General features: G+C 40.7%; 3 protein-coding genes across 3 annotated transcripts; 2 read left to right on the top strand and 1 right to left on the bottom strand.

The window, feature by feature from the left end:
• Nucleotides 1-453: 453 nt before the first annotated feature.
• On the top strand, nt 454-1,741 carry LOC118435336. The gene is made up of 3 exons (XM_035851282.1): nt 454-1,212; nt 1,285-1,524; nt 1,602-1,741. Exons 1-3 carry the CDS (start codon nt 712-714, stop codon nt 1,629-1,631), a joined length of 771 nt encoding a protein of 256 aa, XP_035707175.1. The 5' UTR covers nt 454-711; the 3' UTR covers nt 1,632-1,741.
• Nucleotides 1,742-1,858: 117 nt separating this feature from the next.
• On the bottom strand, nt 1,859-3,949 carry LOC118435335. Its single transcript, XM_035851281.1, has 6 exons — nt 3,025-3,949; nt 2,746-2,934; nt 2,564-2,674; nt 2,398-2,457; nt 2,091-2,306; nt 1,859-2,027 (listed from the first exon to the last, which is right to left on the bottom strand). The coding sequence occupies exons 1-6, from the start codon at nt 3,217-3,219 to the stop codon at nt 1,866-1,868; spliced, it is 933 nt and encodes a 310-aa protein (XP_035707174.1). The 5' UTR covers nt 3,220-3,949; the 3' UTR covers nt 1,859-1,865.
• Nucleotides 3,950-8,962: 5,013 nt separating this feature from the next.
• LOC110849085 (ATP-dependent DNA helicase PIF1) lies at nt 8,963-11,250 on the top strand. Its single transcript, XM_035851392.1, has 3 exons — nt 8,963-9,038; nt 9,161-9,297; nt 9,418-11,250. The coding sequence occupies exons 1-3, from the start codon at nt 8,963-8,965 to the stop codon at nt 11,248-11,250; spliced, it is 2,046 nt and encodes a 681-aa protein (XP_035707285.1).
• Nucleotides 11,251-12,393: the final 1,143 nt, after the last annotated feature.

Genomic DNA, 12,393 nt, shown 5'->3' with positions numbered 1-12,393 from the left:
AGTAAATTCTGCTGTACTTTTGAAGTGCATATACATGAATTTTTAGCTAAAAGGAATACAACATTTTTATTTTCATGCGACATATTATTCTTTCTTTTGAGACACATGGCACATTGGGCAACCTCCAATTTAAGTCGGATGTGACCTCCCGAGATTTATGACTGACAACTACAAAATAATTTTGTTGTATGAATCATGAATCGAAATATACACGTTTACATTGTTAGTAATATTTATTCAACAAAGCAACATACATATTATATATGTATCCCTCTCTACATTCTCTCGCAATATATACATTAACATCTAATGTCGCAATTTGACTGAATATTGTTATCAATCAGCACACGATAAGAGGAAATGCAGTATGTCTTGTACTTAATAAAATCCGTTTGTTGTAAGCACAGAACTATACTATTCTATCGTTGTAAGTTAGCGTTGTAAGTTACAATTTGTAACACCAAGTTGGTCTTAAAAATCTATGCAGTCGTGGACTAAAAATAAATTTTAAGTATGAAATCGCCGGTCGTCAGGGCACGGCATCAATTTCAAGTAATTTTATTCCGAAGCCAGACAATTTGTAGTGAAATTTTTGTGCTTCATTTGTCATATTCACACCGTGACTGAGCATTATCTGACTTTTGGTCTCAAAATTTAAACCCAAACACATTGTCAAAATATAAAATACACTTTATCTGGCCAAAGTAAACCATGGAACCTGTCAGTCTTGATGGTCCACCTCGTCCTGAAGGTCACCGTCCTGGAACTCACCGTCTACCAGCACGCCCAGCAAACCCAAGGACTTCGCAACTCATTCCATTAGTCGCACTTGTTCCAGAAGCTCTCGACAAAGTCACGACAGTGGTGGGTGGTCCTGTGTGGACAAATTTTTTGGCAAATGTCTACGCCCCACCACGACCGAAAAGAGTTGGAAAGCAGTACAATCAAGTACAACCCTGCCCTGCACCGAGGGCCCCTCTCATTCCGCTTGCTGCTAAACAAACCTTGGAAGACATGCTTTTGAATCGAAACGCGAGCCGAGTTAATTGCAAAAATTTGAAAATTTCATCAATTCCAAATATTGATGAATTGAACAGAATCACAAAAGGCGGAACATGTATGGTCAACAATTTCATCGTGACTCATGAAGATCTAGGCAATATGACTTTCTGTGGAAATGCTGACGTGTATGGGATAGATTTAGATAACCTGGTAAGTTCTGTTGCAATTTAAAACTTGAGAGTATCCTAAAGTAGATAGTTAAAATTAAATATGCTAATTTAGTGGGATGCTGACAAGGGCACGGTAAACTTTGATTTCAACTTTCCCGTCCCCACACGAGTTGTAAACAAGAACATTTGGCCGAAGGACAGGACTGGTCGAATTCTCACGGATAATCGCGATACCCGCGTCTTCAATTACTGGACCTCTGTACAGAGAGCGTGTGAACTAAAGAAGGGGTGCACATACATTGGATATGATCACATTCACGGCGTTGCCCAGTTCAATATCGGCGAAATACAGGTGAAGGAATAGTTTATGAAACGTGACAAAGGCTAAAGATTGTAATATGTATTTTTGTTTGAATCCAAAACTTTAAGGACTTTGACAGGGAACAGGAGCCAGCATAAATAATCATCATCATGTCTTCATCTTATGGATGTCACTGGTTATCGGACTTCGTCACCATCAAAGATAATCGTTGAGCAATCGCCACATGCCTGTCTAACCATTGAAAGCAACTAATATGAATACGAATAAGAATTCCAATTTACACAAGAAATGTCCGCAGTGACTTGTTGTTTGTTATAAATAGTCGATGCGACTTATCTTAACAGAAATAATATTTAATCGTAAATATAAGATTATTTTTTATCATTATTAATATCACCAATCCCTTGAGGTACACTGGACGGAAGTACATCGACAAGAACGAACGGTCCTTGATTTGCATTTTCATCTATTGGTTGTTGATCACTTCGAGGATAGTGTGCAAAATATGGCTTTTGTTGCATGTTACTAGCTTCCTATTGAAATCAAATCGAATGGCTAAATCATACATATTTTCTTTGTAAATTTTAAAGTATTACCTCCCACGTTCTGTAAATCGATGACAACTTTTGTCTTCTACGGCTTTTTCGCATATCTCTCAATTGACCGCTGTTGCTTATATCGGGGTGCACGGGAGTTGGGCGTCGACAGAGCACTATTCGCCAGGCGAGTAAGAGGAATCCGAAGAGGACTAAAGTACTCCAAAATATGTTGCCCATTTTATTTACATCGCTGCAGAATCCAATGTATGCTCTCTGCAATAATAAATATTTTAAAATCCCTACCCTTTCTCCCGATATGCAATCAATGATATAATACATAGATGATCTAGTTCTTATGCAATACCTTTCGTTCATATTGGCTGGTATCGCTGACTTCGCGACAAGCCCAATACTCCACAGGGAACTATTTTGTCATGATAATTAGTGTATTGAATTCAAATATATGGCAATATTTATTAACACGGAGACGTAAAAATTGACGAAATAATTGACGAAATATGAAATTCTACCTGATGTCGTGTAGGTTTCGCATCTTTCCGAATGTGGCGTCGATCGGGTAGAAATTCATAGACGGGGACAAACATGTGAATGACGATTCCAATGAACATCGTGGCATGAAGCTACATATGTTCGAAAATAATAAATATCATGTTAAACCATCATCGCATGCATATAAATTTTGCTACTTCACCAAGAATAGTTTTCCTGGAGAAACAATCGCATTATTCAAAACGTTCAGGCCAATTACGGACGCTAATCCGTCAATGAGACAGAGAAGAAAACTGAGCAAAATTCCCATTTCGATGTCAAGGTCGTCGATGATGACACGATGACGAATAATCATGAAAACGTAGCCCAGACCCAGAATGATTGATGTCAACTACATATAATTTAGATGCAAATTAAATCATTATTTCAATATTGATTAAGTCCAAAATTTTGAATAGATATGCAAGCTGAATTTTTGTACAAGTAACAAGGACAGGGGGATGAAGGTGAACCGTTTCGTGGCATATCCAATGTAAGCTTGTGGGAGTCGTGGAATTTTAAAGGACCTCCTTCGATCCGGAAATTCTTCGCCTTGTGAAATTGCAGAGGTCGGATCTGTACCGATCGGATAGTTTTTGACATTGACGACATTGTAATTGGTTGCTGTCCCCTCCATGACTGATTGTGATTCACAATTTGTGAGTGTGGTCGTGGTGCAAAATTATCATATGCATTGAACCAACCTTGTACTTCAAGTCCATCGTAATCCGAAGTTGCTTGACAACTTCAGTAATAATTACAAGGTTGCGACAATTACTTCAACGCCTAAAAAACTTCAATTTTCGAAAACCCTGGTACCTTTTGGAACCAGTGTGCGTCGCACAAACTGTCGCCCGGAAACAAACCGCACAAAAATTGTCAACACTCACATTTCGTGCTCTCGATTCTAGAATTAATTTTTTAATCATGGATGTATTATGATAAATTGTCAAGCAATCTTGCACTCAAAGTTAGTGAGGAGAAAAGACCAAAATGTATTTTCTCCTCACTGAAAGACTGCTGGAAGAAAATGAGAAAACTGCATTTTCTAATTAAAAAAACCTACAGTGCAGACTCTATATAGCCCGAGTCAGGGACAGAGTCCCTGACTCGTTAAGTCAGGCTCCGCTTCTAAATTTTCAGTTAGGAACTAATTTTCTAAATCCAGAAGTGGTTGTTGGCCTCCATGGCAAATTTCGGATGGAAATAACAAGTTTTAACGGTATGGGTCAGCCTTCAGGGTCACTCTGGTTGCAATTTACTCACTTTTAACTTCATATTATTTAATACGAAGCCTTTAACTATCACCGTGCCGGAGTTCATCTTTTTAAAACAATTTCTAAAAATCGGTATGGGTCATCCCATAGGGTCGCTCCAGATATGAATTTTACCAATTTCATGTCATATTCTTCTATTAAGACCCATTAGCAACCTCTCTACCAAATTTCGGCTTGTTATGGCGATTTTGAAAAATCCGTATGGGTCACCCCCTAGGGTCCCTCAAGATAAAAATTTTTCCAACTTGAAGTCATTTTTATCTATTAGGAGCCACTAGCAACCTCTGTACCCAATTTCAGCCTTCTACGACAATTTTGAAATTTTGGTGCATAATACCCCACCCACCTAGATGACCCCCACTGGTCAACCACTTGACCGATTTCGCCCATCTACGAACTCGTTTCCTAACTTTGTCCAATAAGCATATGGTAAAAATTTCAAGTCAATCGGTTCAGCCGTTTTCGCTCTATCGTGCCGGACAGACGGACGGACGGACGGACGGACGGACATGACGGTTCCATAAGCCCTGACTCGGGCTAAAAATGATTATCGAAGGGTTTTTACGAGCCTGTCGACAAAAAATTGAAGGAACATAAAACTTGATTTGTTAGGGAAGGAAGAAAATAATACGCGGTAGGTGGATCAAAAGGTCAAGTTGTCTTTGATAGTTTAACTTTAACACTTTATCATAATGCTAAAAAATAATTCTTCAGTTTGTAACTGGAGTTAAATATCACCATTTCTTTTCTTTCTTGTTTTAGCAACGACGACTGATTACTGAAATGTTGCTTGATAAGGATCATGGTGCTATCCGGATCGTCCATAGATGATCAATAGGAAGTACTCGTACAAATTGCTCAATATGCACAGCCCGGACAATTTTTCAATCATAGTGGTGGATCAGATTAGACGACTTCAGTGGTGATTCAAAGGCAGATTAAGGAGACAATGGATCTTTATCTGCACAACATTGCCGGTTGTGCACCGATTGACGTTGCTTGTCTGAAGGATAGACTTCCTGTACCTGTCAATTTGAGGATGGGTATGATCATGAATGGGACCTTGTCGACAACACCAATAAGAACCATTGTTCCAAATTTCATGCAAATCGGACGAGAAATGGCGAAATTATGGCATGGCGACGAAATTTGGCGAAAACAAGGTGGTGGCTCTGGTTGGGGCATTGCGACATGTCGATAACACCAAAAAGAAGTGTTGTGCCAAATTTCATGCAAATCGGACGAGAAATGGCGAAATTACGACATGGCGACGAAATTTGTCGAAAACAAGGTGGTGGCGGCGGGTGTGACTTTGCGACATGTCGATACCACCAAAAAGAAGTCTCTGTCGAAGTTTGATGGAAATCGGACGAAAAATGGCGAAGTTATGGCATGGCGACGAAATTTGGCGAAAACAAGGTGGTGGCGATGAGTGTGACCTTGCGACATGTCGATACCACCAAAAAGAAGTCTCTGTCGAAGTTTGATGGAAATCGGACAAAAAATGGCGAAGTTATGGCATGGCGACGAAATTTGGCGAAAACAAGGTGGTGGCGATGAGTGTGACCTTGCGACATGTCGATACCACCAAAAAGAAGTCTCTGTCGAAGTTTGATGGAAATCGGACAAAAAATGGCGAAGTTATGGCATGGCGACGCAATTTGGCGAAAACAAGGTGGTGGCGATGAGTGTGACCTTGCGACATGTCGATAACACCAAAAAGAAGTCTCGATATTTGGCGAAAAGAAGGGGGTGGCTTTTTTTGGAGCATTGCGACGTGTCGACAACACCAATTAGAATCGTCTGTCTAAATTTGATGGAAATCGGACGAGAAATGGCGAAATTATGGCATGGCGACGAAATCTGTCGAAAACAAGGGGGTGGGGGCGGGTGGGACATTGCGACATGTCAACAACACCAATAAGCAGCATTGTTCCAAATTTCATGCAAATCGGACGATAAATGGCGAAATTATGGCATGGCGACAAAGATTGTCGCCAAGCCATTCATTTATAAGGAGGGGGAGCTGTTAGCCGCCCTAAGAAGGGCGTTTCCAGAGCACACGACGAGGACGTCGCTCCCTTGTGCTCCACGCGGGTCGGCCCCCGCGGACGCCCGAATGCGTCCGCGGACGTCTACCTCCACCGGCCGGGAAAGCCCTGCCCACGTCGCCGCCTCTGCAACCGCGTTCCCCTAGGGGGCCCGTCTGACCCTCGCCTTACGAGGTGGGAGCGCACCCGTAAATCGGCCCCCATTAAGGCTTCGAACTCGGGAACCCGGCCGGCCCCAAGGGGAGTGCAAGCTAAAGAGCTCGGTCACCCAAGGGTTGGAGGTAGAGAGCCCCTCTCACTTGCCAAGCGCCACCCGCACTTTTGGCAAGCCCCATCGGCTCCCCACCCGGTGAGCCTGCTTGGTGGGAGGAGCTTGGAGGGGGGACCTTCCCGTAAGGCTCTCCCCTTGCAGCGTTGCTCCCCCGGTCCACCCCTCCAACGGGAAGAGAGTCGGGGCTGTGGGACAAACCACGGGTGGACCCGACTCCCCAGAGAGGCAGGGCGGTCCAGGGGCGCAGCTGTAATGGGGAGCTCACCCAGGGATTCGTCCGTCCCCCACGAGCGCCTCCCGCAGACTGACAAAAATTTCTGGTGCAGCTCCTTTTATACCCTCTGGAGGGCGGTGAAAGTTCTGCTATAAATAGCACCCAGTCATAATGTATGACTGGATGCTATTAATAGCATATGTATATTAATATCACCTGAGATAAGCGGCCTCACATGTTCCGTGTTTACAATTGTTACAAATAATTCATCATTAATAATTAATTATTTCAACGTTGTTGAGGTTGGGTAAATGTCGATTCTTATAGTTTTTGGTCGCTGATTTCGAATCTGAGGTCAGTTTTTCGATTGCGGGCATCATGGTAAGGGACACAGGGCCAATTAATTATGTTAAAATAACATGTAAAATTATAAAGCTGCAAATATAAGGCTGGGTTTAGTAGTAATTTATGAATAAATTAAAAGTTGACATAAATTCATGTACTTAACTCTTGTCAATCAGAGAGTGAAGCGTTTGGGAACCCATCGCTACTGCCACTATGTGATAATCACTAATAATAAAGTGTTAGTATGATCCCTGGGTCCGTCTTCCAGCAATGCAACTCGCCCCACCACTGAACCATCGTGACTGGCCACCGCGGTACTCTCTTCTTCTCGCTCAGTCGGATCTGATCAACAGACCGACAACAACACATTTATCCACAAGTCCTCCAAGTTTCACGCCCACCTCCTCCTCCCACTTAAAACCAACCACAACCCAACAAAATAAATAACTACATACATACATACATTATACATACATACACGCATACATTATATATACATACATTATACATACATACACGCATACATTATATATACATACATTATACATACATACACGCATACATTATATATACATACATTATACATACATACACGCATACATTATATATACACACATATACATTGTACATTTACAAACATATTACCCCTCGGGGTAGTATTGTTTACGCCGATAAAGGCCAAAGTGCCGTAAAATAAAGGCCAAAGTGCCGTAAAATAAAGGCCAAAGTGCCGTAAATCAAGGCCAAAGTGCCGTAAATCAAGGCCAAAGTGCCGTAAATCAAGGCCAAAGTGCCGTAAAATAAAGGCCAAAGTGCCGTAACATCAAGGCCAAAGTGCCGTAAAATAAAGGCCAAAGTGTCAATAAATTACGCGCTGTCGTAGTAAATTACGGGGTACCGTAAGAAATTACTGTAATATGTTATATGCTATAGGGTGCCGTATTAAATTGTAACAAATTGAACAATGCCACCAAAAGGGCAAAGGACTCAAGAAGAAGAGGCTGAAGCGAAAAAACGAAATACTGAAAATAAGCGCAGGTGGCGTGCAAACCGTTCAGAAGAACAACGTTTAGAAGAGCAAGAAAGGAATGCAGAAAATAAGAGAAACCGAATTGCAGGTCTCTCGGAAGAACAACGTTCCCTTGAACGAAGGAAGAATGCAGAGAATGAGCGAAACCGAGTTGCAAGTCTATCTGAAGAGCAACGATCACTTGAACGAGAAAATAATGTAATAAATAAGAGAAACCGAATCGCAAATCTCTCAGATGAACAACGTTCCCATGAGCGAGCAAAAAATGCAGAAAATGAGCGAAACCGAGTTGCAAGTCTATCTGAAGGGCAACGTTCCCTTGAACGAGAAAGAAATAGTCAAAATAAGAGAAGTAAAATTGCAAATAACGTCAAGAGTCGCAAGGAGACTTCAAACGTGCGGAACAATATGCTGGGCTCATGGATTATATCCATAATGCAGCCAATGACCAAGGACTAATACCTGGAAGAGCGGTTATACTGCCTTCTTCTTTCATAGGAAGTCCAAGAAATATGGCCCAAAATTACCAAGATGCTATGGCAATTGTGAGGAAATTTGGAAAGCCTGATTTCTTTGTAACTATGACCCGAAATAACAGATAACCTTCAATATGGCCAAAGAGCGGAATTTAGACCCGATTTAGTAACCAGGGTCTTTAACCTAAAGCTAAAAGAATTGTTGGATGATATTTCCAAGAAACATATACTTGGCATTTTAACAGCAAAAGTTCATGTAATTGAATTTCAAAAGAGGGGACTTCCGCATGCCCACATTCTTTTAATGGTTAAAAATGACGGTCCTGTGGATGCCGAAAAACTTGATCAGCTTATATCCGCTGAAATACCAGATATTAATGAATATCCTCGGTTACATGCAGTTGTAGCAAAGCATATGGTACACGGCCCATGTGGTTCGGCAAATCTAAACTCACCATGTACGGGACCTGACGGAAAATGTACAAAAAAATTTCCAAAGCCATTCCAAAATGAAACTTTGGTAAACTGCGATGGTTATCCAAAATATCGTAGACGAAATACTGGCCAAACTGATGTAAATGGCAGACAGATTGACAACTCTTGGATTGTCCCATATAATCCATATATGAGCTTGAAATATAATTGTCACATTAATGTAGAAAGCTGTGCATCTGTAAAAAGTGTCAAGTACCTTTTCAAATACGTGTATAAAGGACATGACTGTGCAAATATTGCTATCTCTGAACAAGACGTCCTTAATCATGATGAAATTAAAACTTTTATGGACTCAAGGTACATAAGTGCTCCAGAAGCTGCCTGGCGACTTTTTGGCAATTCTATGCATGAGCAGTCACATACAATCTATAGACTGCCAGTACATCTTCCGAGTGAACAAACTGTGTACTTCAATGCAGATAATGTAGAAGCTGCGGCCGAAAGGGCTGGATCAAAAGAAACTATGCTGACGGCTTGGTTTAAATTAAACGATACAGATGAAGATGCAAGGCTTTATTTATATGCCGATATCCCTGAACATTATGTCTTTAATAAAGTAAGTGGAGTCTGGAAACCACGTCAAAGAGAGACAAATAATACAATCGGTAGAATGTATCCTGTTAATTTATCTACCGACGCAGAAAAATATTGCCTAAGACTACTGTTGCTTCATAAGCGAGGGGTTACTTCCTTTGAAGATCTTAGAACTGTGGAAGATGTAATCTATCCAACCTTCAAAGAAGCAGCCCAAAAAAGTGGCATATTTAGTGATGATGCTACTTGGGACTTTGCATTAACCGATGCAGCAATTTGGAAAATGCCTTGGCAAATGAGAGACTTATTTGCGTATATCTGCGTGTTTGCAGTTCCTCCTAACGCTTTGGAACTTTTTGAAAAATACAAATCCGATTTGTATGAAGATTTTGCAAGAGATGCAAGGCACAATCACACAGATAATTGCCAGCATTGTACAAATCTTGCTATAGTAGAAATTCAAGCAATTCTTATCTTGAGCTACAAGAAATGCGTAGACTTTGGCTTGCCGTCTCCACCAGCCAATATGCGTGCGGCTGCGGACGAGTATTTTGATGTACTTGCAGAGAAACAAAAAGGTGACGCATTGCAAGATACTCTTAACGATGAGCAACGAAATGCTTTCGATACAGTATTAAATGTTGCCGAAAATGAAAACCTTCCCCATAGAATATTCTTTATGGATGGGGTTGGTGGAAGTGGGAAAACACACGTATACAAGACTATACTTTCCACAGTGCGTGGTGAAGGAAATATTGCATTACCTATGGCATCAACCGGAATTGCAGCCAATTTGCTGGATGGTGGACGAACTTACCATTCGCAGTTTAAATTCCGCATTCCTATAGATGACACAACAACATCACCAATTCGATCGAACTCAGCAGATGCTGAGTTATTTCGACAAGCAAAATTGCTCATCTGGGATGAAGCTACAATGGCCCCAAGTCTTGCATTAGCAGCAGTTGACAAATTTCTAAAAGAAGTCATGAATAATCAAAAGCCACTTGGCGGTAAAGTCCTTCTATTAGGAGGAGACTTTCGACAAACGTTACCCGTAGTTCCTCATGCAAGTAGATCTGCCATTGTAGAAGCGAGTTTGAAATTTAACAGCTTATGGCGAAAAGTCAAAATTCTACACTTACTGAGTAATGTAAGGTCTGTAGACAAAAGCTATAGTGATTGGCTACTAAAATTGGGAGATGGCACATTAGAAACTCCTCTTGGCCTCCCTAAGTATACAATTGAAATCCCAGAACAACTTATTTGTCGGGAATCAATAATTTATGAAATATACGGAGAACGTCTTACGGTTGCCAATGTTGCCAACTTTTCAAAAATGGCAATTTTGTGTCCAAAAAACACGGACGTTGACAACATAAATGAAGAAATTTTAAATATTCTAGAAGGAAATTCGGTAACTTATTTCAGTACGGATTCCGTGGATGATGAAAGTGCAGAGGATAGACAACATTATCCTGTTGAATTTCTAAATGGTTTAACGCCATCTGGAATGCCTGTCCACAAGTTAAATCTTAAAAAGGGCAGCAATATTATGCTCCTTAGAAACTTAAATACTAAACGAGGACTATGTAATGGCACCCGTCTAATTGTTGAAGACTTGAAGCCCAATTTAATAATTGCAAAAGTGCTTACAGGGTCTGCACAGCAACAAATTGTATTCATTCCAAGAATTGATTTGTCCACTGCAAATGCAGATTTTCCATTCGTTTTACGAAGGAGGCAGTTCCCAATTAAATTGGCGTTTGCAATGACAATTAATAAATCTCAAGGGCAAACTTTAGACAAGGTCGGAGTATATCTCCCTGAACCAGTTTTTAGCCATGGTCAATTATATGTTGCCTTATCAAGAGTGCGACGCTTTGCAGATGCAAAAATTAAGATAATAGACGGCCCAGAACAGGGAAAATTAATTGAGGGCTCAGATAGTTTTTACCAAAAATGTGGTCTATGAAGAAATATTTGCAAAGCAATTAGACCCGGATTGTCAATAATTCAAGTCAATTTGAGCTAGCGGTGGCTCAGACAAATGTACCGTCCGTGCTTTCTTAATAAAACAAAGAAAGCCTGTGGGGCAGCACGCAGAAGGGGGTCCCCGTCCCCTGCCCTGGGAGGATATGATATCCTGCAAACGCTTCTGCAAAAATTACTTATAAAATAATACCGACAACAAAGACGTTTTATGTATGTAGATACATTCTAGGACCCGTCCTTGGACGGGCTATACGCTAGTTTTTGTAATAATCTGCATGCCAACTGCAACTTCAGGTGCATTTATGCTTCACGTCATCGTTACGTCCTCCTCCAAATCCGATTTTTTGATTGGTTAAAATTTTTAATTGTCGTAGTGATAATTTGGTTCAGCCAATCAAAAAATCGGATTTGAAGGAGGACGTGACGATGACGTGAAGCATAAACACCCAAGATTCCTAGACTTTTTAGTATGTTTCCGTGGAGTGAATGTATTCGAATTATGTAATGAGGTTGTCCAAGGATAGACCGTGTTTTAAAAATTATTAAAAATTTGCGAGTTGGGGACAGGCACACATTTTTTGGCGTTGTCACCCGTTGTTGGGTGAGTGAGAAATTATTTTTCTGTTGAGTTTTTCATTTCTAACTCGATTGCACATGTGATCTTGACCACTTGTGACCTCCACAATTTAGTATATTTCCAAATTTTTAGAAGAAAATCGTTTCAGAAAGTTGTATGTAGTCCAGTGCATGCAGATTTCAGATTTGAAAAATTTTTACATCAGGAGTATCTTTTCGGAAAAATCAAAATTTTAAAAAAGTCGAGCTTGATATTCGGCTAAGAAAACTATCTGGGAGTATAGTGGTGCAAGAATTCCCATAATCCGAGTAAAATTGGATTTTTGGTGAGGGTTTGAACGAGTCAAAACAGGCTTTTTTCGTGGTCAATGGCAGAAATTCATAGCTTCGAAATGGCATTAATGGCATTAATTAATTAATGGCAGAAATGGTCATCAATATCACATACATATGGGTTCGAGTTAGAAATGAAAAACTCCACAGAAAAATAATTTCTCACTCACCCAACAACGGGTGACAACGCCAAAAAATGTGTACCTGTCCCCAA

The sequence above is a fragment of the Folsomia candida genome, unplaced genomic scaffold, assembly GCF_002217175.1.
Source record: "Folsomia candida strain VU population unplaced genomic scaffold, ASM221717v1 Fcan01_Sc004, whole genome shotgun sequence".
In the NCBI taxonomy this organism is placed as follows: Eukaryota; Metazoa; Arthropoda; class Collembola; order Entomobryomorpha; family Isotomidae; genus Folsomia; species Folsomia candida.
Note: the sequence above shows the minus strand (reverse complement) of the source record. Positions and strands in the feature narration are given on the sequence as shown.